This window comes from Quercus suber, unplaced genomic scaffold (genome assembly GCF_002906115.3).
Source record: "Quercus suber isolate HL8 unplaced genomic scaffold, Cork oak 2.0 scaffold_343, whole genome shotgun sequence".
Taxonomy (NCBI): Eukaryota; Viridiplantae; Streptophyta; class Magnoliopsida; order Fagales; family Fagaceae; genus Quercus; species Quercus suber.
This window is the reverse complement of record NW_027069795.1, coordinates 624,537-650,353: the sequence shown is the minus strand read 5'-3', so window position 1 is coordinate 650,353 and position 25,817 is coordinate 624,537. Positions and strand designations below refer to the sequence as shown.

The window sequence follows — 25,817 nt, the reverse complement described above, 5'->3', positions numbered from 1 at the left end:
TCATAGACCTTTAAGCAAAATAAATACTTTTAATTTTTATTTAACTATCTCGTGCATTGTACAGGTTAGCGATTAGTATTATTTATAAGTCAAGATAACATTTCTCATAAAATTATTAGATCTTAATTGGCATGTCTTACCAATTTTTAAGCTACTAGAGAATTTTATTAGAATTTGGTCACATCAAATTGTAGTGTAAGGACCAATTTAGCATCTTTTTTCCCCCCTTTGAAAAGGAGATCCAACTAGTAAATTATAAAAGCAAATTTGAATTTTTTGATAATTTACCTACTTGGTACTTAGTAGTTCAGTTGTTACCATTTTGTTCCTGTATTTATTTCTCTAGTAGCTTCTGTTAGTATGGGCAGAACAATTGAATCGAGGGAATTCTTTGCTAGGGGAAGCCAAAGCAACTTGGTGTGCTATCAGGTGTGCTACTATGTAAGGTTATAGTAATATAATATTGGAAGGTGATGCTCTATATGTTATTGAGCCCTTGAAGAATGTAGATTTTGTCCCTCACTAGAGTATCAAACCCATATCTGATGATATTTTGTATTTTGCTAAATCTTTTGTAAATGTTTCTTTCTCTTTTATAAATAGAGAGGGCAATGCCCTTGCTCATCTTCTTGCCCAATGGGTTGCTTTTGTATCTTGGTTTGGGCCAGTTCCCATCTCCATTCTGCTTTTATCTGTGGTGAAAGTTTTAGATAAAGATGGTTCGAAGCCCAAACATTTTTTAATTTCCCCTATTTTGGGTTAAGTAATAAAGTATTTATTTAGCCAAAAAAAAAAAAAATCTATCTTGTTTTTAATAGTTACAATAAGTTTGAGGTGGGAAGGAAGGGGAGATTTGAACACTGTAACAATAATTAAGAGCACATTATACCACTTACACTTTTCAAGAACTATTGTTTATTAATTAGATTGAAAACTTAATTAAGAGCAATGCAGTAGCTTGAAGATTGACCATACACGAGTTTCCAAGAGAAAAGAGTTGTAATTTTAGATATGGTTGAAGGATGTTCCACCTTTTCTTATAAGTTTTCTAATGCATGACATTTACAACGTGAATGTCTGATACCAAATTTTTACATCATTAAAAATGATCTTTGTTTATTAGGGGGGAAAAAAAACACTTATGTAGAGGGTTAGAATCAACAGCCCGATCCAAGTTAGAAACTTTGTAAAAACTGTAAAAACTCTGTTCAAGGGTCATTTTGCCATTAAATGCAGCAAATTGAGTGTATACAATTCATTTAATGCGGAAATGATGAGTACTTATCTGGAAATGTCCCCTTTTCTTTACCTGAACAAATCTACTTCTTTCCCCGTTCTTCAGTCTTCTAGCCCAAGTGGCTTGTCTAAAGTCTCCCAAGGAGTGTTCGCTCCTTGGATTCCTCGGGCAATCTGTTTCTTCGATTTCAATACTTGGGCTCTTATCAACGTGTTGAGCCAAAGTTGATGAGAAGTTGGGCCCACATCCTCCTCGGGTTAGACCTAATTGGCAATATTTAGTGTTCAAACCTTACCCTCCCACAACTTACATGACAACATCCTATAAAAAAAGAAGTCAAATATTTTTATTTCATGTTATCTGTTGTTTATTAGGGGAAAAAAAACCCCTTGCAGACAACATCCTATTAATTTTATATAAAAAAGTTAAATACTTTTATTTTATTCATTCATTTTTTTAGCCTAAAAAGCAATTATTCATTCATTCTAAATTAATTGATTGAATTTTATAACATTATCAATAATTTAAGTAGAGATCAAAACAATGATAATTAACGGTTAAGTAAATGAAAAAGTATAAAAAAGGTGGTAAATATTAATTTCAAAGATGAAGGGATAATGTTCTAAGAATCTAATCTATATATATATAATAATAGGTGAAGTAGGGAGAAACTCAAATTAGAATTCCTAATTAGAGTTTTAATTTTGTGCCATATGTCTAGAATATGAAATTGAAGTTGAATTTTGCATCATGTGGCTAAATGTATGTGGACTCATTCTCATTAAAACCACTTCTATGTATCGGGTCAAGTGAGTTACTATGCTCATTAAGTTTTTTTCTTGATTTTGCAGTCAAACGTGAAAACCAAAGAGATTAATATCGGTGATAAGAACTTGGTTTGGGTACATTGCATAATTCCAAAAAGATAGCGAAGCCAGAGTTTGCATCTTTGTTATAAATTGCTTACAAAGTTTGCATATTTACATTTGTACTGAGTTTCGGATTAAAGTGCTTTCTTCTTGGTTCTGACGCCGAGTTTTGTTTACTATTCACTTACAAAGTTTACATCTTTACATTTGTTATAAATTGCTAATATGTGATTAGATGCATATTATGCCTAAAATTCACTATCCTTATATTTGGCTTTTTATTCAGGTTTGACACCTTTAACAATGAAGAAAGCACTGCTGTGGACCGATGGGTGATACTTTTTGCAGGCTGCAAAGGAACTTAGTGATCAATGGAATCCCATGCGAATTGGAGAGGACCCGGCTGTAGATGTCTGGATGGCAGATGTGAGTCACGATGTTTTTAAAATTTTCAGTGAAGGTAAAGGTTATGAACAATGTAAATTTTCTGGAGAGAGATTTATTATTCTATATTTACGCAAGTTTGGTCGCCTTTTTGGAGTGGATCACTCCACCCTGTCTTTCTATTGGAATTTTTTTATTCAAATTGTTACAATTTAATCCGAAATTTTATTTGAATTTTCTTATTGTTGTTACTATCATATATTATCATTCCAATTGTTCAATTAGAATATGAAATTGGAGTTCAATTTTACTATACAAGTGTACAATCTAATTATTTTTAATTTTGCTATCATGTGCAGAAGCCAATGAGATGAAATTAATAACACATTAAACACTCAGGCTTTGGGAACCGGTAGTACTAATCTAAATCCATTGGACCTGTTTCGTGATAATACAACTATGAAGGATGTATAAAAACAAGCGCAAACCCATCTCTCTATAAAAAGAGATTGGAGATAATTTCTTTTATTAGCCATGGAACTTCAGAGGTTTTTTCTTCACACAAATGCCCATCATGTTACAAAATGACCCATTGTAAAACTACAAAATGAGTACAACTTTGAGGGTTATTTATTTATTTATTTAAAATTTTTTAAGTTACGAAAATTTCAATCACCAATAGAGATTGAAGATTCAAAAGCGTGAATGGATCTTTTGGATAAACATTGTCACAAAAGTTCATCTTTCTATGTAAAATATATATACTGCTAAGTTTTGTTAATAGAGTTATCCTATAAATTCTAAAAATGTAAGAATAAAATTCAATCGTTTTACATTTTCTTTTTTAGAAATACTATTATACTTCTAAACTTAGAATGAACAAGTTTTAAAACGGGGTATAGATAAAACTAAATTAGTCATTAAAAATAATTAAAAACAAAAAACAAAAAACAAAAATCAAAGTTATTCGTTATTGACAAAGTACAATGTTACCTAAAAATTAAAAAAATGTCATACCCATAATATTTTTACAATAAATCTTAAATGGTATATTTTTTAAATTCAATAAAAATTTTATTTTCATGAAATATCCTAAGTAACAGGCTGTTGTCCGACAAAAATGGCAGTTCTTATCAAGAGTCAAAGTCAATTCAGATTTTTATTGCCCAGGAGGCAAGCGACATTAACAACAACAACAACAACCTTAATTTAACTAACATTAATATAATAACGTCGACTCAACAACAAAGGGCCCCACCAAATTAAAAGGATTTTTTTTTTCTTTCTTAAAAAGGAAAAGAACCTATCAAAAAAAGAAAAAAGGAAAAGAAAAACAAATTAAGGTTCTTTCTTTTAAAATTGTTTGATTTTGATTTTTGATATTCATTCAATCCAACGGTTCAAAATGAACAGATAAAATATCTACCTCCCGTGTTCGTCACCACACCGTATAAAAATCACACCACACCTTCCTTTCGCGCCGTGGGCTTCAACTTTTCTTTATAGCTCTCTCTCTCTCTCTCTCTCTCTGTCTCTCTTTCTAGACCTCAACTCGTTTTCTCTCTCTCTTTCTCTCTCTAGAAAGAGAAGCTCAGATTCGCTACTGATTACCATGAGAAGCGACTTGTAGGTAAATTTTTTCTCTTTTTCTTTCTCAGTTTATTAGTCTTTGGTTCTTGTTTGGTTGTTGAGAAAATCGAGTAAAGAGAAAAAAGAAAAAGAAAAAGGAGGAAAGTAAAATCTTAAGTTAAGTTCTTAAGCATTTTTGTTTGATGGTTTTGTTTATGATAATTGGTTAGCGGAAATGATTCTGAGTTTGCTTTTTGTGTTTGGTTGCTGAGAAAACGTAGGGGATGAGAGAAAGTAAAAAAATAAGGGAATGTGAAATCTTAGGTCTTAATTTATATTTTGCTTGATTTTGTTTTTTTTTTTTTAAAAGGTGGAAGAGAGCTGAATTGGTTAGTTAGTGAAAAGGATATTGAGGTTGCTTTTGTGTTTGGTTGCCCAGAAAGTGAGGGATGAAAAGGACAGAAAGCTATGGCGTAGGCGTTAAGTTTTCTATTGTTCTTTGCTTCTGATTCGTTTAGAGATGAAATTGTTGAGTATAGAAGGAAAAAGGAATGAATCTAAGAAAAAACAAACACAAAAGAGAAACTTTTTGAGGCTTAGGATATTTTGGTTTTGCTTCTTTGTTCTAATTCACATCTTTTTGACTTTTAAAAAAAATTGTTTTTTGTTTTCTACTGAAAATAACTGAATTATTCAGTTTTATTTTTTGAACTCTTTTTTTAAATGTTTAAATAGAGGACATTGTTTGGTTGTATAATCACATCTCTTTTTAGCCTTTTAGGTTTATAAAAATGGTATAATTTGATGTTATATTGTTTCATATTCATATTTATTTGAAATTTTCATCATGTATGTTTATAATTTGTATATAGTTATTATGGGAAAATGGGGTACTCACTTTTTTAATATACCTATGAATTTATGTATATCTTTGTGTCTATGAACAGAGAGTTTCTTGTGCCTCTTTGAGATTGAAGTGGCTTCATGGGTTTCAGTATGAGCTCTTTTTTTATGAACTTGGGTGCGACAGCCGGCCCTAATGAAACTTCGGTCAATTCTATTACTTTATTTGTGTTGCTTCTTACTGCTTGTATTGTGATCGGGCATCTTCTAGAGAAGAGTAGATGGATGACTGAGTCGATTACTGCCCTTGCCATTGTGAGTTTCTCTTAACTGATATACAATTAGTTGGTGGCTTGCTAGTTTCGATTGTAATTACCCATGATTTATGTAGTATTATGGAAGTCTGTGGAGTCATTGTTTTTGGGGTTCATTGCAGGGTCTCTGTACTGGAATTGTAATTCTACTAACTACTAAGGGAAAAAGCTCACACGTCTTAGTATTTAGTGAAGATCTCTTCTTTATATATCTTCTTCCACCCATTATCTTTAATGCTGGGTAAGTTTGGTTCTCTTTATCACAACCTTTACCTTTTTGGTTGATGCTTTTTGCCATTTTCAATACATCTCAATGATGCTACTGCTGAATATTACATTTGATTTCTATGAAACATTAAATTCCTGTTTATTGTTAGGAGGTTTAAGTATATTATATGGAGTCTTGTTTCCTTGCTGCATTTTATTTGCGACTAGTAAGAATGGTTCATTTATTTATTTGTCTGCTTTCCAAATTTGATTTGAAGAGTAATTGGGGAAGATGCAGGCTCCGGATTATTTTCTTCCTACCTCCTCTTTTTGGCTTCTGAGACTTAGCCCATAATCTAGATAAAACGTTACTGTGAAAGTACAGTGTCTACTTCTGTCAGCAAACCATACATTCAATTAATGAACTTGAAATTATTAACAGCAATAGTCTTCCTGATGTTCCTATTCATATTCCTCCTTGACCTTAAACTCTAGATTTTAGAACATCTCTGCATTTTGAACTCTTTACCCCTTGTATCTGTTTTCATGGACTACCGTAATCAACAACAACATAAAGCTTAGCTAATTTCCTCCTAAGCTGAGTATTTATATACCCCTTGCTTATATTTGAGTTTGAACTGTTATCTTTAGCCGTCTGGCCTTCATTTTAGTCAATTTTATTAATTTGTGTGAACTTTGGATGGATTGTGCATATCGTCTTTTTAATGCTGGTATTGGAGAGCAATTTATGAATGTCAAAGATTGATTTTTGGTGCCTTGTTTCCTGACCATATCCTTTCCTGTTCAGGTTTCAGGTGAAAAAGAAGCAATTTTTCCGAAACTTTATGACAATCACTTTGTTTGGTGCTGTTGGTACTTTGATATCCTTTACCATCATATCGCTAGGTATGTTGAGAATGTGCAGGATGCTTACATCAGATGGATATGGCAACATGCAGTCTTCAATAAAATGTTGCATTATTTGATGTAATTTAGCTAACATGCATATATATATATATATATATTACCTAATTGGTATCGATTCAGAATATGCTCTTTTTTTTGGTCATGTTGTAACTTACAGAATCTTGATCCAGGTTCGATGCAGCTATTCAAAAAATTGGATATTGGCTTCCTGGAGATTGGAGATTATCTTGGTAATCTCACTTTCTTTTGTTAATTTGCATATGAACACTTGGCAGACATAGATTTTCTGTGGGTGTTGGGTCTTTTGGATAACATATATGAAGTTGGGGTTCAGACTCTGCATGCCTCTTTGCTCTATGGATTGGGATGAAATTTAACCCATGCACAAGTGTTTTGATGAATCCCATTGAAACTTGAAATATTTGGCTCATTAAAATTCATGGTTATGTTTATGTAAATTTTTTGCTAAAACAAATAATATGTGCACTATCTTTAATGTTCTCTCTCTAATTGCCTGTGTATGATACCATTTCCATTGCTCTACCCATGATTGCTTGCAAAAAAAATCCCCTGCCTCTTAAAAGTTATATCTTCACTTAAAGCTTAAAATATGTTATGCCTTGTACTGCTTTTTTCTTTGGACTCGGTCCTAAATATTGCATCTCTTCAATTTTTGTAGCAATTGGAGCTATATTCTCAGCTACAGATTCTGTTTGCACATTACAGGTATAAAAGTATTGTCAAGGTGTTGGCTCTATGTACAATAGCTAGAAATTAGTGAATAACTAGATAAACATTCCTTATAAAGTTCCTCTCTGATATGGCAGGTGCTTAATCAGGAAGAAACACCTTTACTGTACAGTGTAGTCTTTGGGGAAGGTGTACTCAATGATGCCACATCTGTGGTACTTTTCAATGCAATTCAGAGATTTGACCTTTCTCATATCACCTCAACCAATGTCATGCAATTCATTGGCAATTTCTTATCTTTATTCTTCACCAGCACAGTGCTGGGGGTAGCAGTGAGTCCCTCTCTCTCTCTTCCCCCCCCCCCCCCCCCCGTACATGTGGATAAGAGGTTGGACATTAGTTCAATGAAAAGTGCTTCCACCCAAGTGATGTGTCATGAGTTTCAGCTCATGAATTAGGTTCTCCAAAATTGGGGGTAAGGTTGTTTACTGGCCACCTCTCTCGTAGTCCCTGCAAAAGCAAGAGTCTTATGTAGTAGGTACAACCTTTTATCTACAATAGGCAAAAGCAAGAGTCTTTTGCAGTATACTTCACAGCCTTTGATCATAAGTGGCAGTCTCACTCCCAAAGGGATCCCCATGGGGTTCAGTGGTGCTTGGTTTAGGGAATTATTACCACCATGCTCCAAAGCATTTATGGTTTTTTTTTTTTTTTTTTTTTTTTGGTGTGGTGAAAAGGAACTTTTATAAAAGAAAGAGTAGAGGCCGAAGCCAGCAGAGGCCAAAGCATTTATGTTACCTTCTATTCTTGAATAAGTCATATCTAGATCATCCCGGGGTACTAGATAGTTCTCTGTTAATGAGCTCCTTATTTTCAAGTTTTCCTGTTTAGTTCCTTGGATTGGACTTGCTTCTATTTAGAACATCATAGAGGCTAGTTGCAGCCCTAGCCCATCCAGCCAAGTTATTTGTTGTGTGCAATTGTGACCATTGTGTTGGCGTGTCCTTTGTAGTCTCTGAAAGATGATAGCTATGATAGAATTTTCTTTGTTAGATTTATTTATCATGTTCATTCTCCAAGTTATCATTGATTTGTGGACATTTCAGGTGGGTGGATTATTGACAAAACCTATAGTAAGGTTCTTGCTACCACAACAGAAACACTCGAGCGGCATAATATCCCCTGATTTTTCATCATCAAAGTCTTTGAATCTTCCACTTCTTGGCATCAATGGGCAAGAACCAGAAGGTAACATAAGTACCAACATTACCCGTCCATCTAGTTTACGAATGCTCTGGACTACCCCAAGTCACACTGTCCATTGCTATTGGCGAAAGTTTGACGATGCTGTCATGCGTCCTGTGTTTGGTGGGAGGGGTTTTGTTCCTTATATCCCTGGTTCACCAACAGAAACAGAAGGAATTATCCAGTAATGGGAAATAGGAGAAATATATATAGTAAATATAGAATTTTGAAGATATCTTCTAGTTACGGTATTTGGCGTTCCACCGGCATTTTCTTGTGTAAATAATTTTTTTTTTAAAAAAGCGTTAATACTTATTATACAATTTCACTTGGAATGCTTATTACTGTGATTCAAACTATAATGTGGACACTGTTTTTTTGATGTATGAATTTTTATATAGATATCCAAAAACAAAAGAGAAATATTATCATGGTAAAAGGCCACAACAATGGAGTCTGACATTAAAAAAAAAGGTTATGTTATGCCCTGCCGTACTGATTGGGGAAAATTGTGGTCTTAAATACTTATTTAATTTTTATTTTCTTCAAAGTTTTTTAAGTTACTAGCATTGGCTGCACATGCAAGGCGTATGCTGTCCTAGTAGTGAGAAAATTAATATAAAATCGTGAATTTTGGCTCACTCAATTTGATTATATTAAAAAAGAAGTTTAATGTAGCTCACCCAATAAACCAAAAGCATTGTTGCTTCAGTGCTATCCATCAATAATAGCTTACTTATGATTTGTTGTGAAATTAATGTTAAAATGTTGTGGATTTAACATTTTTTATTTGATATATAAGAAATTGAGATTTTAACAATTGTGAAAATATTATGATAACAATAAGTGTTGTAACATTTTTTTTAACATTTATTTTCAGTTGTAGCTGGTTACAGCCTCATATTTTATTATTTTATTTCGACTTGTAAGAAATTGACACATCAATAATTGTGGAAATATTATAAAATTTGTTGTGTCAGTATAACAATATAAATGTCAGTTTACATCAATATTTAAAAGAAAAAAAAAACACAAACCCATTACTGAAAAAAAAAAAAAAAAAAAAAAGACTAACTAAACCAAAGCACTGTTCTAGCTACAGTGCTGCACAATGCAAAAACACTGGATGTAAAGTGCTAAGACATTGTGCGCACATTCGTGCTTTTATTATAAACATTTATTTTTAGTTATGGTTGGTCACAATCTCATATTTTACTATTTTATTTCGATTTGTAAGAAATTGACACGTCAATAATTGTGAAAATATTGTAAAATTTGTTGTATCAGTATAACAATATATATATATATATATATATATAAGCTTATATAAATATTTAAAAGGAAAAAAAAAAAAACACAAACAAATTACTAAAAAAAAAAAAAATTAGGCACGGTAGCTACAATGCCTCTTGGTACTGTAGCTACCATGCAAAAATACTGTATTAATAAGTGTCACAACATTTTCACAAAACATTTATTTTCAGTTGTGGTTGGTCACAAATTCATATTTTATTATTTTATTTTGACTTATAAGAAATTAACACCTCAATAATTGTGAAAATATTGTAAAATTTGTTGTGTCAGTATAATAATATATAAAAAAAAAGTACNCCCCCCCCCCCACCCTTTTGTGTGTTTTTGAGCACACTGCACATGCATGTATGTTTGCTTATCTTTTCAATTGTTTACACTGCCTTATTACTGCTATCTAAGTTCAACAACGTAAATTCTCCTTTTTCATTCTGTGTGCTAACAATTGGAGTATGGATTGTGTTTCTCCGTGATCCTGGGACCATTTAGCTCACCCTTAGCAAGAATCCTGAATGAATTAGCAAACTAATATGCTCCATTGAATGAGGTGAGAGTAGAAATTCTTGGTAACATCTGAGTATGGGGGAAGTTCAAATCACTTGGCTTTTCTATATCATGAAGATTCAATGGTGATAGAAATCCAATTACTTAAGCCCCAGGTTGTTCTGGAAGAAAAATCCTTTTTGGACGTAGGTGATGGTGCATGTGATGCAGTGCAGTCATGTGGTTTTAGTTTATTTTTCCTTTTTTTAGGAGAGGGCAGGGGTTTTGTTGGGGGGGGGGGGGAATCACTTGGCTTTTCTCATTGGAAAGATTCAATGGTAGTAATTGAGATCCAATTACTTAAGCCTCAGGTTCTTCTGGAAGACAGTTTATTTTTGGACCAAAGTGATGTTGTATGAGATGCAGCCACGCAGTTTTAGTTTTAGTGTATTTTTATTTTCTTTTTTGTTATTTTATTTGGCATGGGGAATTATATCTTTTATTGACATTTTGTATCTTTTACTTGCAGGTTGGATTGCTTAGTGCATACATAATAAAGAAGTTGTACTTTGGCAGGTAGCGAAGGGCTAGAATTGCCATTTGCTTATTATTTAATTCAATTGATCTGTTGTATTATTTGATGTATAAAAAAGTTATGCTTTAGTTTGATTGGGGAACTTTAGGTGTAGTTCAGTATTATTATATTGATTGGTGTGGTGCACCTTGGATTATAAAAGCTATTTGGCAATATTTGGCTATAGAGAGCAATTTAGATATGGAATTAGTATTCTAAATATTATTATGATCAATTTGGAACATAAATAAATAATTTATTTTCTATGAAAAATTGAATAATGTGGGATGAATTAAAGTTTTATATGCATAGCAATTGTCCGGAGTGGCACATGAATTTTAGCATGTGAAGTTTTTAAAACTATTTTTTTTCATTACCAGCGTACTGGATGTGCTGGTATTTCATTGTTGTGATTCTCTTTTGAAAAAAAGGAAGAAAAAAAAGAACTTCTTATCTTCTGTTGTATCAAAAAGAAAAACTGTATACAATATGTTCCCATTCTTTTACTTATTTATTTATTTACTTGAAATTGAAGTCATTAAAATTTTTTGGTAGGCACTCCACTGACCGTGAAGTTGCTCTAATGATGCTAATGGCTTACCTTTCGTATATGATGGCTGAAGTAAGATTTTTTAATCTTGAGCTGAAACTTTTGTTTCAGGTCTAGTTATTGGGTTTTATGTCACTGACCTTTGTATTCTAATGATTGTTAATACTTGTATTCCAGCTATTCTATTTAAGTGGCATTCTTACCGTGTTCTTTTGTGGGATTGTCATGTCGCATTACACCTGGCATAATGTGACTGAAAGTTCAAGAATCACAACTAAGTATGTTAACTCTGTAAATAGTTTCTTAAACTTTTGAGACCCACAAACCCCCCTCCCCTTCATCTCCCGTCACATGATATGTTTTTTCTGAACATCATTAAAACACTTATTTTTCCATTCCTATTTATGTGTAGGCATTCTTTTGCAACATTGTCATTTGTCTTAGAGATTTTCATCTTCCTATATGTTGGTATGGATGCCTTGGACATGGAGAAGTGGGAATTTGCTTACAAGAGGTAATATATACAAGTGTTCAAAAGGATAATGCAATCAAGCTTATTCTTCTCTTGTTTAATCTAAATATGTTGTTCCCCTTGTTTTAAGGATCATAAAAATGTTAAATTTCTCTTATATTTATCACAATGCTTTTCAATGTAACTTGTTTTTGTCTTTTTTGTAACTGGATCTTCATTCTAATTTTCACAGTCCTAAGACATCAGTTGGGGTGAGTTCGATATTGCTTGCGTTGGTTCTGATTGGAAGAGCAGCTTTTGTATTCCCTCTATGTTTTATATCCAACTTAACTAAGAAGTCTCAGGGCAACAAAATAAGATTTAAGCAGCAGGTAGTATCTTTGGTATTATTGTGTTGAGTTTCCCATCTCCCTGAATTCTCAATGAATCTTTATTATAACTCGAACAGGTGACCATATGGTGGGCTGGACTCATGCGAGGTGCTGTATCTGTGGCACTTGCTTATAATCAGGTAAAATGGGGACAAGTTTTCTGTGCTACTCATCACCAGTGTTAAGGCATCCTGCACAATGAGGGAGTTAGGACATGCATAGGTTACTCCACTTTGTGTGTAAGTCATAAAATGGGATGTATGCTTTAGTGGTGAGGATGTGTCATTTTCCTTATTTCTTGGTGCATTTTTCACCCTACTAAACTAGATATTCTCATTGGTCCTACCGTTTTCGATACGTAGAACTAAATTAATGATACATGGGGTGAGATCCCCTCTCATTGAATCCTCCAATTACTTCCAATTTTTATTTAGATGTAAGACGTGGCATTTAAAAATCAAATGAATGCCAAGTGTTGCTTATCTGGCTAAAAATGGGAGGAAATTAGAGGGGATCCTTACCATGATACAAAATGGCATCTTTGTTTATTTGTGGTGGTTTTTACATTTGATGAAGTCTGTATTATGATGTGTGCAGTTTGCTAGTTCAGGGCATACTCAATTGCCAGGGAATGCAATCATGATCACCAGCACAATTACGGTCGTTCTCTTCACTACTGTGGTAAGAGATCTCATTCCACTGAGGTTAAAAAGTCCTAAACTTTGGACTGCTCTCTAGTACTTGCCATAATTTCCAATTTATGTTATTTAAACACGGCAATTTCCACTACTGGGTTAATGTGGTTAAACTTTTAATAGACATTTGGTACATGTGGATAAGAGGTTGGACATTAGTTCAATGAAAAGTGCTTCCACCCAAGTGATGTGTCATGAGTTTCAGCTCATGAATTAGGTTCTCCAAAATTGGGGGTAAGGTTGTTTACTGGCCACCTCTCTCGTAGTCCCTGCAAAAGCAAGAGTCTTATGTAGTAGGTACAACCTTTTATATAAAAAAAAAGTACAAATGGAAGACTTAAAAAAAAAAAAAATGTAACTACTGTAGCTACAGTGCCGCTTGGCATTGTAGCTACTGTGCAAAACTTAAACAAAAGGGTTGACAAAAAAAAAAGAAAAAAAAAGAAAAAAAAAGAAAAGTGCCTCACGAAAAGCACTGTTGCTGCTGCAGTGTGTGCACAGTGCAATACGTTATTTGCACAGTGCTGAAGCACTGTAGCGGGGATAGGCGCTTTTATATATAAGAAAAGAAATAGGCCATTCTCGGGGTGTGAGAGTTTGGTTTGCATTAATCTGCATTCTGCTATATTTGTTGATTATAAATTATTGCCAAATTTTGTCCCAACTTAGAAATAAACAATCTAAGAGTATTCGCATCAGGTGTGTCAAATGCCAAATTTTGGGCATTTGGCACACCAAAGACCAATATCCATGCTTCATGAGATGTTCTAAATCTCAAAAAATTTTGCAACGTGCTACAGTGCGGTTTCATTTATGGAACCGCACTGTAGCATGTTGCAAATTTTTTTATTATTTGTTTATTCACTCCGGTGGACCTGTATCTCTCATTTATTCACTCACACACACACACACACACACACTCTCTCTCTCTCTCTCTCTCTCTCTCTCAAGATCTTTGCTCGCCTCTCTTTGCCTCCTACTCCGACTAAACCCAGATTGGAGCCATATTTGTCTGAAGCTGCGTCGTCCTCCACAGCTCTTGCCACCTCATTCTCAACAACTTGTCGCTGACCTTGAAGCATCGTCCCTCATGCCACGCTGACAACCTTCTTGCATCTTTTAACCTCCCACCTTCGGATCTCTCTCAATCAGGTTGTGGGTGTGAAATTTGAGATGGATTTCGATGTGTTGTGTTCATGGTTGTAGGTGGTGGTGCTATGGTTGTGGTGGCAATTTTGGGTTATGGATTGTTGTGGTGGTGTGATTTGATGGTGGATTCGGCAATGGTGGTGTGATTTGTTGGGTGTTTATGTGGTGTTTGATACGATGGTTTTGGTGTCTTTGATGGTAGGTTGTGGGGTTATGGATGGTGGTGACTGGTGAGGTGGGATGTGGGGTGGTGGGTTTTTTATTTTGTATTTTTATATATTGTTGGTTTTTTAATATTATTTTAATGTATAAAATTGAAGAATAGAAGATGTGATGTACATTGAATTGTAAAATGGTGTATTAAAATAATAAAGTAGCCTTTTAGTATGTCAAATAACTTTTTTTTTTTGCAACTTCTGATGAGAATGCTCGAAGAAATAAAATGAAATGAGTCTTTTATGTTGTAAAAAGGTTAGGAACTTTAGAGTCTAAAATTTAAATGAATCATTTATCAATGTAATCAACTAATCAATAAATTCTTTTAGTTACTCCACATCCTATTGATTTTTAAGAATCACATCTGATCATAGTTTACCCCTTCTTATATGATAATAAAACATTGAAATTGTATTTTGACACCAAAGGTGTTTTTTCCCTTCTTAAATTTAGTGGAATTATGGTTATTATTATTATAGTTACAAATTACAATAGGGAGAGAGGATTTGAACCCTAAATTTATTTGTTAGAAACATTATAAAGTGCCAATTGAACTATAAAACTCTTGATGGTTTTCTATTATTCTAGTGGCTAAAGTGGGCAAAAATGGCAAAATACCACTTTCGCTCAAAAGTTTCAATAAAATATTCATGTTTTGAAACTATCTAGCGAAATGTCCCTGTTTTGAAACTTGATTTCTAAAAAATTGAGTTTCAATGTAAAACTCGATTTGTAGAAAATCGAGTTATAGGCAATCAAACTTAAAAAATAAAAAATAAAATTTTTTATAGAACTCGAGTTCCATTTGAAATGTTTCAAGGAACTTGAGTTCCTTGCTGAAATTCAATTTTTAGAAAATTGAGTTTCAATATAAGGGTATTTTGCTGGAACTTTTGGGCGAAAGGGTTATTTTGCCATTTTGGTTGGCTAAAGCGTGTGTGGTTAGTATTTGTGGTCATGTCCTTAAGTTATATGTTGTAGGGACACGTTTTGCAGCCTAAGCCCAAGATGTATAGGATTTTGGCTCAACGAGCTTAGTACAACTGAGTAAGTCAAAGAATCAGGCCCTAATGAATTTGATAACGGCTAGTATGGATTCAGGAAATGATCAAGCAAGAACAAGGAACATGGAATGGACTGAATTTCACTGTCCGAGGGTAACTCTCCATATAAATCAATTAAATTGATTACAAGTATAACTTTGATTGTTATAATATTCTATTTTTCTTTTTTCAATCTCATCGTCATGGAGGGTCTCTTACATTTTATAGTCCCCTTTGGACCATCTTGATCCCACACTTGTTGATCATTTGAGCCCTTACTTGAGTGCCCATCCCATTAAACACCCTCTTTGGCTTTTTGTGAGTTGTGGTAGCTAAGGCAGTACTGTTCAAGGGTCTTCTCTACATAAATGTGGCTAGAAAAGTTGCTGCAGTGTATTTAATACGGTGGCATCAGCTTTTCCTTAGATATTTTTGGGTTCCCTTCCTTCTCGTATGTTCATGAGGCACGACCCTATCACTGGGGCTCTTATGAAGGTTACCTTCATTGTTGGAATACACATCTGGGCGATATCTATTATATCCAAGGAGGAATTCCTCCTCGGACCTCCTTCCACTAATTTCTTATTTATGAAACTCTGAACTGAAATCCCTCATAACTATTTATCCCTCCTCGGACTAATCAATGTCCTCGGGCAAAGCCCAAGGCCTAATATAAGATCTTGGGCCCTTATCCCTCAATAGCCCCTCAAAACTCCGGTTTTTCCCTTTCATCCAAGGAGAAAAAGTGGGGTTTTGATTTTTAAGAGACAAGACCATTTATTTCTCTGGTTCACACGTGTGAAATTACCATTTTGCACGTCCCATGATTGCTACTGATGCTTCGAAGTCCGCGAGGCACCATTAATTACTCTAGACAGTGCCTTATTCCCTAGATCTAATGGTCAAGCACAGATCCAACAACTGATTTTTCTCTTGGAATTTTGAGCGGGATAACTCCCACTCATTTTCACCCTTTATATAAAGCCTTGGGGGAGATCATTCTCCCTTTACTTTACGAATTTTCAAGTTCTTCAGAGATCTTAAGCACTCCAACTCACTAAACTCCTGGGTTTCCCGAACTCTTTTCCTTAAGAAATTTCCAAAAGATTTTTCTAAAGGTTCAGGATCTAATACACTCACTTGCTTTTGTAAGTATCTATCTCTTCAAAATTTCTTTTTCTCTTCGGCCTTCCTCCTTTTTTAGAAAACTTCCTTTGAGTCACCTATGTTTGCCTAGATAGGTAGATTCAAGCATTTAGTAGACTCTCCAGATGGTATGAAAGGTTTTAGGGCCAAATACCATATCCCACAAGGAATAGGCCTACAATATTGCGCCCCGGACCAAGTATACACGGAGAGAGGAAGGTGAAGTTGTCATTCTAATGATTGTCTTTATAGAGGGAGGAATGACTCTTCCCATGGGTAGGATTACTAGAGACTACCTGCTCAATCACAGGTTGTGTCCCTATCAGTGCGCTTCTAACCTATTTAGAGTCCTAGGGAGTGTAGATGCTCTGAACGATCAGATGAACCTAGGGCTCACATGGCATGATGTCATTTATATGTACGAGTGTCATTCCCTTGCTAGCGTGGGATATTACCTCAAGTCCTGGTCCGATATCGTTAGGTTGATATCCTGCCTTCCTAAGTCCAACAAGGGCTTGAAGGATGACTAACTGGTCACCTCTAGGGAGTGGCACGACGGTCTTCCCTACCTAACTCGGGCAGGAAAGCCAGGTGGGGTACCTTAGGATCAGTTCCTTTGGACAAAGGGTTTAGCTCTTTCACTTTCAACACTTCATCTTATTTTGATGGTAATTCTCATTGGTCTGACCATGATTTCCTTCTAGGATGTTTTTGCAGATAAAAGCCACGTTTCTCCAAGGATCAGTTTAACCAACATTCTGGCTCTCAATTACCTACTGAGGTCGGAGATATTTGTAAGCGAAGACGGATAGCTACAAGTCGCTCACCTAATTTTGGATTACGTGCCCCTGTCTCGCATATTCCAGGATGCAAGCCAGGCAATAAGGGCTGGAAGCTTTAGACTAGCTTGGATAGACGTCTCCAAGCTGGGGTTTTTGGCTTGGAGAGATCTTCCTCCTGTTCAATTGCCTCTTCAACGCGTTCCTCAACAGGTAGCTGTTTTAAGAGAGGAGTCAGCCTCTTCTCGCCACTCTCTCAACATTGAGATTGATCAGTTCCGCTTCGAAGACGTAGAAGGAGTGCCAGAAAAGCCTGTGGAGCTTTTGAATTCCGAACACGAGTCCGACAGATTTTCTGTAGCTCAGCCTTCTAAGCTAATTGTTGCTCGGGTCAATTCTAGTTCAAAAGAAGAAGGAATGGACTTAAAGCAGAGATTTGGCTTAAAGGGCCTAATGGCAAACAAGAACAAGGGACAAACTTCAAAAGATGTCCCTAAGACACAAGTTCCTCCCAGTCTTCCTCCTCCTCCTTCTCCCCCTCCACTCCCTACTGACCTTAGACTGAAGGCCAATCCGGACTTAAGGAAGAAGAGGCCAGTAAAAGACTTGGAGGAAGGTGAGGTGGCATCTCAAAAGGGTGTTAAGTAGCAGAAGAAAACTAAGGACCCCAAGGACAAGAGGGCTAAATCGGTGGAGAGCAGGGATGAAGCTGAAGGCGCTAAGGGCAGTGCATTTGGGCCCCTCAACTAGAGGTGGAGGGTGCTCCCATTCCTTGGGATGCCACGCTTTGGGAGTCTTAAAGGGGGCACACCACCATCCTCACCGAGGCCCTAGAGCAACCTCTTCACCTCCCCAGAAACATATAGGGCTGCTTGACCTCTTCATGTCATTGAAGAGGGACCTCGCAATGGTAAGTTAGTTAACATTCTTCTTTGCCAAAAACTTAGGTGCACATTTATTCATATGTATATATTTGACCACTTCGCTATTATCATGCAGATCACTTAACAAATTTTTGTAGTTGAGGAGTGGGTCAGGAATGCTCGTGATGAGGTTAATGCCGAGGTCCACTGTTGAGCTAATGCTGAGAAGGTTCTTGCAGCCTTTAAGGAGGAGCACAAAGAGCTGACCAACAAGCTAAAGGAGGTAGACAAGGAGAGCTAGAGCGCCTTGGTTGGCCTTAAAATCGTTGAGGCCCAAGCTGAGGACCAGTGCAAATTGCTTTACGTGACAAAGATAAACTTGGCCATTAAAAAACAAACTGTTTTGGACCTCAAGGCTGAGATGGAGAGAGTTAAAGATGTAGCTCGGGTGGCCAAAGAAGCTACTGAGGCTGCGGTGAAGACATCCTATGAGTGTGGGGTGCGCAATACGGAGACCTGGCTGGAAGAGGAGGTGGCTGTAGTGTGCAGGGATTACTGCACCGATTCTTGGGGAGTAGCGATGGACCGGGTGGGAGTCCCTGCAAACTCCAAACTGAGAAGGGCTGAGAATATCTTCTTCCTAGAGGATATTTGAGAAATTCCAGAGTCGAACCCTCCTCCCGAGCAGCTCCCTTCCACCCAAGCTCCTTTTCCTGATGTTGAAGTTTCTTAAGGGGCTGGAATGGGTAAGGAGGCTCAGTCACCAACGAAGGCCAAGCCCTTCGATGACGCCCTCATAATTAGGGATGTGGTCTCCCAGGCCAAGGATGCGGAGGCTAAGTCTAAAACTGGTGATGTCCACTTCGAGGCTGCTGATCTCGAGAAAGACCCTCCCCAAGCTAAGGCCTAGAATCCCAGATATAGGAATTTCTTTTGTAGTGTTTTTTTTTTTTTTTTTTTGGTGTATAACTTTTTGTAATGGCGTTCTACCCTTAGACAATGTATTCCCTTTTTTGTTAAATGAAAAATGTTGTTCTTTTTATCTCTCGTACCTTTACTTTTATGTGCTTCGAAACTCATTTCCACTATAAATGGTATTGAATTGTTGTTCCCTATCTTTAATGAAAACTAACAATAACTTATTTCTCCTAATTTGAGGAGTTTGACCAAGTATCAGCAATAAAGGGTTATAACGCACATTAGTATTAAGAATTGAACCTCCTGCAATGAAGGCTGAATCTAGTGTGGATAGATGCATACTTTGTAGAAAGTAAAAAAAAAGGGGGGGGGGGTATTCTTCATTCTGCCCCACGCCTGGATAAATAATTAAGGACTTCAACTTATTGAAAGTAATTAATTTGAGAAGTTGGTTATGACCTTGGATCTGTTTTGACACTTAGTGAAAAACAGATAGATCTGTTTTGACCTTCATAGTGTGTTAATTTTCTCAAAGCATCTGGTTCGAGGACTCAGGCATGACTAAGGTTTTGTTTAAACACTTATAAAAGATGTCATAGTGTGTTAATTTTCTAAAGCACTTGGTCCGAGAACCCAGGCATAACTAAGGTTCTGATTAAACACTTATAAAAGATGTCGTAGTGTGTTAATTTCCCCAAAGTATCTGGTCCGAGGACCTAGGCATGATTAAGGTTCTATTTATTTAAACACTTATAAAAGATGTCATAGTGTGTTAATTTTCCCAAAACATCTGGTCTGAGGACCCAAGCATGACTAAGGTTCTATTTAAACACTTATAAAAGATGTCATAGTGTGTTAATTTTTCCAAAGCATCTGGTCTGAGGACTCATGCATGACTAAGGTTCTGTTTAAACACTTATAAAAGATGTCATAGTGTGTTTATTTTCCCAAAGTATCTGGTCCGAAGACCTAGGCATGACTAAAGTTTTGTTTAAACACTTATAAAAGATGTCATAATGTGTTAATTTCTCTAAAACATCTGGTCTGAGGACCTAGGCATGACTAAGGTTCTGTTTAAACACTCATAAAAGAAAGAATAATAGGAATTACAATACCTTTATACAACAAATGAACATATTGATAAAAGAAACTTTTATTAATAATAATACCTCTTTAGGTTGTTTACATTCCAAGGGCGTGGTATTACATGCTCATTTAAGTCTTCTAGAAAATACGTTCTTATACCGGTCATTGAGGTGATGCATGGTCTTTCTCAGTTGGGCCCTAGATTTCCCCATGTCGGGTTCTTTACAGTACCTAGAACTTTTCTCAATACCAAGTCACCAGGCACTAATGGCCTTAGCTTTACATTAGCATCATAACCTTGCTTGAGTTTGTATTAGTAGTATGCCAATTGAACCATAGCATTCTTTCTTCTCTCTTTAACAAAGTCTAAGATCTTTTCTAGCAACTCATCGTTGTTGCTTAGATCGAAAGAGCTAGTCCTCAGCGTAAGGAAGCCGGTTTCCAAGGGAATAACAGCCTCGACCCCATATGTCATTGAAAAGGGGGTCTCCCCGGTTGACCTGCGAGGCGTGGTTTGATATGTCCAGAGGACATGTGACAGCTCTTCTACCCACTTTCCCTTCGCATCATCCAACTTCTTCTTGAGTCCATTAACTATGACCTTGTTAACAGTTTTGGCTTGTCCATTTCCTTGGGGATAGGCTGGGGTAGAATATCTATTTATAATTCCAAAGTCACAGCAGTATCTCCTGAAAAATTTGCTATCAAACTGAAGGCCGTTGTTCGAGATGAGGGTATGAGGGACTTCGAATCATGTGATGATGTTCTTCCATACAAACTTCTTGGCATCCATATCTCTAATGTTTGCTAGGGGCTTAGTTTCGACCCACTTAGTGAAGTAGTTCGTGTCGACCAGCAGGTATCTCTTGTTTCCTGCTGCCTTGGAGAAATGGACCACAATGTCTAAGCCCCATTGAGTGAATGACCAAGGGTTAGATAGAGGATTAAGGACTCCCCTCGATTGGTGTATGTTTGTTGCGAATCTTTGGCACTGGTCGCACTTCTTTACATATTCTTGTACTTCTCTTTGCATATTTGGCCACTAATAGTCTTGAGTGATGGCTCTGTGTGCCAAAGATCTGCCTTCGGTGTGGCTTCCATAAATCATTTCATGTAACTCTTCAAGGAGTAGCTCTGTTACTTCGGGGTGTATGCATAGCAAGTATGGTCCAGAAAAGGAGCATTTGCACAATTTCTAATCCTCAGACAGCCAAAACTGAGGAGCCTTTCTTAGTACCTTGTCAGCTTCTGCCTTTTCCTCGGGTAGGATATCCTCTCTTAGGAATAGTACTATGCGGTCCATCCAGCTAGGCTCCACTCTAATATGCTGAACATAAACCACCTTTCTGCTCACCTCTATGGGCTTGCATAAGTCTTCTACAAGGATGACACAGGGTAAGCTTTGTGCCGAGGAGGTTGCAAGTGTGGCTTGAGAATCAGCATGTGTGTTTCCGCTTCTAGGGACATGCAACAGGTTGAAGGATTCAAAGCTTAAAATCAAACGTCTAACTTGGTTTAAGTACTCTTGCATTCTCTCATCTTTGGTTTAAGTACTCTACAGCCTTTTCGCCCATTTTTTGAACTATGACCATTTCCATCAGCAGAGCCTCGTATTTAGCTTTGTTATTTGTGGTTGAAAATCCCAATCTTAATGATTTCTCAATGGTAATTTTCTTGGGTGAGACCAGAACTTGCCCCACTCCAGATCCCTTCTGACTTGCTGCACCATCAACATACACTTTCTAGGATAAGGGACCTTGCTGGGAGATCATGCCAACTGATTTTTCATCCATGTTCTGATTCTCTATTTCTACTTGCAACGAGGATTCAGCAAACTCAGCCACTAGATCCGCGAGGACTTGACCCTTGACAGAGGTGCGCGGCATGTATTTGATGTCAAAAGCCCCTAGGATTGTGCCCCATTTAGCGATCCCCTAATTGTAATTAGCACTTCGGAGCAGAGCTCAGAGCGGGAGTTGAGTTAGGACAACTACCATGTGTGCTTGGAAGTAATGAGGGAGTTTACGTGTAGCATGTACTACCGCCAAGATGGCTTTCTCCAGTGGTAGGTAGCGGATTTCTACCTCGTGTAATGACTTGCTCACATAATAAACTAGCCTTTGTATGTCATTATCAACTCGTATCAAAACTAAGCTTACAGTATGAGGGGCCACAACAATATAGGCAAACAAGACCTCATCCATCTTAAGACTAGACATGATGGGTAGCCAAGAGAGATAATCCTTAAGCTGCTGGAAGGCTAAGGCATACTCCTCGTTCCACTTCAAACCCCTTCCGCTTATTCATTAGTAGGAAGAAGGGTCTGCACCTATTTGCTGACCGAGAGATAAATTGGTTCAAGGCATCAGTCATTTTGGTCAGTCTCTGGACTTCCTTAGGATTCTGAGATGGTTGTAAACTATTAATTGCTTTAATCTGGTCAGGGTTAACCTCAATTCCTCAGTGATTTACCATGTAGCTCAGAAATTTGCCTGATCCCATGCTAAAAGAGCACTTGGAAGCGTTAAGGCGTAACTTGTATTCCCTTAAAATTTCAAAAATGTTCCCGAGATCTCCCACATGTTCGGAAACTACATTACTCTTTACCACCATGTCATCCATATAGACCATGATATTCTTGCCCAATTGTGATTCAAATATCCTAGTCATCATCCTTTGATAGGTAGATCCTACATTCTTCAAACCAAATGCCATCACTTTGTAATGGTAGTTTCCAGTAAGGGTGACAAAAATCATTTTTTCCTGATCATCCGAGGCTAGTGGTATTTGGTGGTACCCTTGAAAGGTATCTAATAAGCTCATTTGAGGATGACTTACAGTTGCATCCACCAGCTGGTCTATTCTAGGCATAGGGAAGGGATCTTTTGGGCAAGCCTTATTTAGATCTGTGAAGTTTACTTACACTCGCCATTTCCCATTCTTCTTCTTCACCATCACAGTGTTGGCCAGCCATTCAGGGTAGAATATTTCTTTGATAGTCCCTGCCTGCTTAAGTTTCATCACCTCGTCTCTGACAGCATCGAAATGAGCCTTGGAAGAGCGTCGAGGTGGTTGCTTTTTAGGGGTGACAGAGAGATTAACATTCAAATAATGACAGATGAAGCTCGGATCCACCCCTGGGCCTCGTAAGTGCTCCATGCGAACACGTTAACATTTCTTCTGAGAAACTCTATCAGCTCTTCCTTCTCTAGAGGAGGAAGCTGATCTCCGATTTGAAAAAATTTCTCCGAATCATCACCAATAACAACTTTTTCTAAATTTTCACATTTTGTCTCTGTGGCCGATCCGTTGACAGGAAACACCAGAGCTTTTAATTACTATAAGCCCCATTCAGCAGTGGCCGAGGATTTAGCTTCGGGTTAATGTAAGATGGTAGCCACTAGGCACTGCCTAGTTATGGATTGACTTCCCAGGATCTCCTTAACCTGGCTTTCAGTGGATATTTCACTTTCTGGTGTAGAGTAGAAGAGATGACTCCCAAGGTATGAAGCCAAGGTTTGGCCACAAGGGTTGTGTAGGGTGAGTAAGCGTTTACCACGATGAAATCCGACTCCACCATTTCTAAACTAGTCTGTACGAGTAGTCTAATCTGGCCCTTCGAAATAACGATCTTCCCATCAAAACTTACCAAGGGTGAATTATAGGCTGGTAGGTCCTCAGGTCTCAAATTTAGTCCCTTGTACAAGTCGAGGTACATAATCTCAGCATCACTGCCCTGGTCTACCAACACCCTCTTAACGTTATACCCCCCAATCTTGAGGGTGACCACTAAAGCATCATCATGGAGTTGGATGGTTCCGATCTTATTCTTGTCCGAAAAGCCCAAAACCGGTTGGATCTCTACTCTAGCCTTCTTTGGCTCTTGATTAGTGCCCTTGGCGGACAGCTGAGCCACAGACATCACTTTGGAAAGGTAGGAATCGGTCCTCCCTGGAGCAACAAAGATGACATTTATCGTTTCCAAAGGCGGTCTTGAAGAATTATCCCTTTGGGGTTCTGAGTTTGTTTGGCCCCCCTGGCCACTAGAGTGATGCAAGAGTTGCTTTAACTTTTCTTCACGGATGAGTTGGTCCAGATGGTCCCACAGACTTCTACAATCTTCCGTGGTGTGTCCATGATCTTGGTGGTATTGGCAATAGAGATTTTGATTGTGCCTTGTGGGATTTCCTGCCATCTTATTTGGCAATTTAAAGAATGGCTCATTCCTAATCTTCTCCAGAACTTGATGCACTGGCTCTCAGAATATAACATTGACTGCTTGAGGATTGGCAGATCCTGACTGCCTAGCAAAATCTCTCCTTGGTTGGCTGTTATTGTATCGGTTTGACCTGAAATCTCTCATCTCTTGAGAGATAATCTTATCCTTTCCTTTCCTCTGCTGCTGGTCTTCCTCAACCCTTTTATACTTATCAATCTGATCTATGAGTTGGCGTACACTGGTGACAGGTTTGTCAGTTAGAGATTTCCTCAAACCGTGCTCAGCTGGGAGGCCGATCTTGAAAGTACTGATGGCCACATTGTCAAAATCACCATCTATTTCGTTAAACATCTCTCAGTATCTATCCGAGTACGTTTTTAGGGTTTCTCCCTATTGCATGCTTAAGGATAGCAGGGAAGCTAAGGGCCGAGGAACCTTGCTACTGGTGACAAATCGAAAACCAAACACTTGGGTGAGCTCTTTAAAGGAACTTATGGAATCTGCCTTCAGGCTGTCGAACCATCTCATCACAACGGGTCCTAGACTGGATGAGAAAACCTTGCGCATCAAGGTTTCGTCCTTGGAATGGATAGCCATTCTCTGATTGAAGTGGCTCACATGTTCCACGGGGTTTGTTCTACCATTGTACATGGTGAAAGCGGGCTGAGTGAATCGTTGAGGAAGTTTCTCTTTTTCGATTTTGCGCGTGAAAGGAGACTTGGAGATTTGGTTCAAGGTCCTGCTCATAGCGTCGTTCCCCGTGCCTTTACGAGGTGGGCTTCTGACCTTCTATTCACGATGGTGTTCCTCTTCATAGAAGAAATGTGGACGAGTAATAGCTGCACCAATATAAGAGAGGACAAGACAAGGAAAGAATTAAATAAAATAAACAAAAGGGAAAGGAAGAAAGATGTACCCTCAAGACAAAGACGACCTAGGGCACTAGTAAAAGGAAGGAAGGGGGCATTATTTACATCATTTGGGTCCCTAGCCCAATTTCTAGAAATAAATAAAAAAAATTTCTTCCATAACCTATCAGAAGAACTATGACCTCTAATTAAACTAAATTGGGGGCCCCTAGAACAAAACTGGTAAAAACCAGTAGATTTTTAATCTCTGAGGGTTTATAACAATAAAGGAACTCGTCCACTGTGATTGGACTGTTCCCTTAAACACCTCACGCCATAACACTTACATGACAACTATTGTCTTCCATCCATTAGGGTTGAGCTAGTTTGGTCCAATACCCAACCTATAGAAGAGACCTCTACAGAAAGTATTGAAAGGAAACCTAAGGCCTGCTAACAGGTAAGAAGTATATACACCAAAACCTAAAAGAGGGGAACAACACCATTCACCCCTTTCAGGTAGATAAGGTTTAAACTCATTGGGAATTTGGTATCTACCTACAAGAGTTGTCAACTTACTCGAGTCTAGGGTGGATGCCACCTTAAGGGCATAGCTATAAATAACATTTTCATCCTACTCTTCGTCTTGAGAGGGCTTGGTGACTTACCCCTTTTGGACGAGCTAGCCTTAGCCCTAGAAGTCGTCCTACGTTGCATCTTCTAGAATTCCTTTCAGGAACCCTAGACGAATAATGCTCGCCTTGGGAACTAATATCACTACTCTCACTGCTACTCTCATAACTACCACT

At 37.3% G+C, this 25,817-nt stretch overlaps 2 protein-coding genes across 2 annotated transcripts; one reads left to right on the top strand and one right to left on the bottom strand.

The window, feature by feature from the left end:
* The first annotated feature begins 3,984 nt into the window (after positions 1-3,984).
* LOC112020558 (sodium/hydrogen exchanger 1) lies at positions 3,985-12,799 on the top strand. The gene is made up of 14 exons (XM_065759831.1): positions 3,985-4,120; positions 5,007-5,217; positions 5,339-5,457; positions 6,232-6,329; positions 6,521-6,580; positions 7,030-7,076; positions 7,178-7,372; positions 10,609-10,655; positions 11,209-11,275; positions 11,381-11,481; positions 11,616-11,717; positions 11,908-12,046; positions 12,124-12,186; positions 12,644-12,799. Exons 2-14 carry the CDS (start codon positions 5,044-5,046, stop codon positions 12,782-12,784), a joined length of 1,353 nt encoding a protein of 450 aa, XP_065615903.1. The 5' UTR covers positions 3,985-4,120; positions 5,007-5,043; the 3' UTR covers positions 12,785-12,799.
* A 10,557-nt stretch (positions 12,800-23,356) lies between these two features.
* On the bottom strand, positions 23,357-24,136 carry LOC136061707 (uncharacterized). Its single transcript, XM_065759817.1, has one exon. The coding sequence runs from the start codon at positions 24,134-24,136 to the stop codon at positions 23,357-23,359; it is 780 nt and encodes a 259-aa protein (XP_065615889.1).
* Positions 24,137-25,817: the final 1,681 nt, after the last annotated feature.

Excerpts from the sequence above, each read along its gene's own strand:
- LOC112020558 (XM_065759831.1), top strand. The coding sequence starts at position 5,044 with ATGGGTTTCAGTATGAGCTCTTTTTTTATGAACTTGGGTGCGACAGCC. Across the intron at positions 7,373-10,608 it reads GCACAGTGCTGGGGGTAGCA|GTTGGATTGCTTAGTGCATA; the intron begins GTGAGTCCCTCT and ends TTTTACTTGCAG. Across the intron at positions 11,718-11,907 it reads TGGGAATTTGCTTACAAGAG|TCCTAAGACATCAGTTGGGG; the intron begins GTAATATATACA and ends TAATTTTCACAG.
- LOC136061707 (XM_065759817.1), bottom strand. The coding sequence starts at position 24,136 with ATGGCAGGAAATCCCACAAGGCACAATCAAAATCTCTATTGCCAATAC.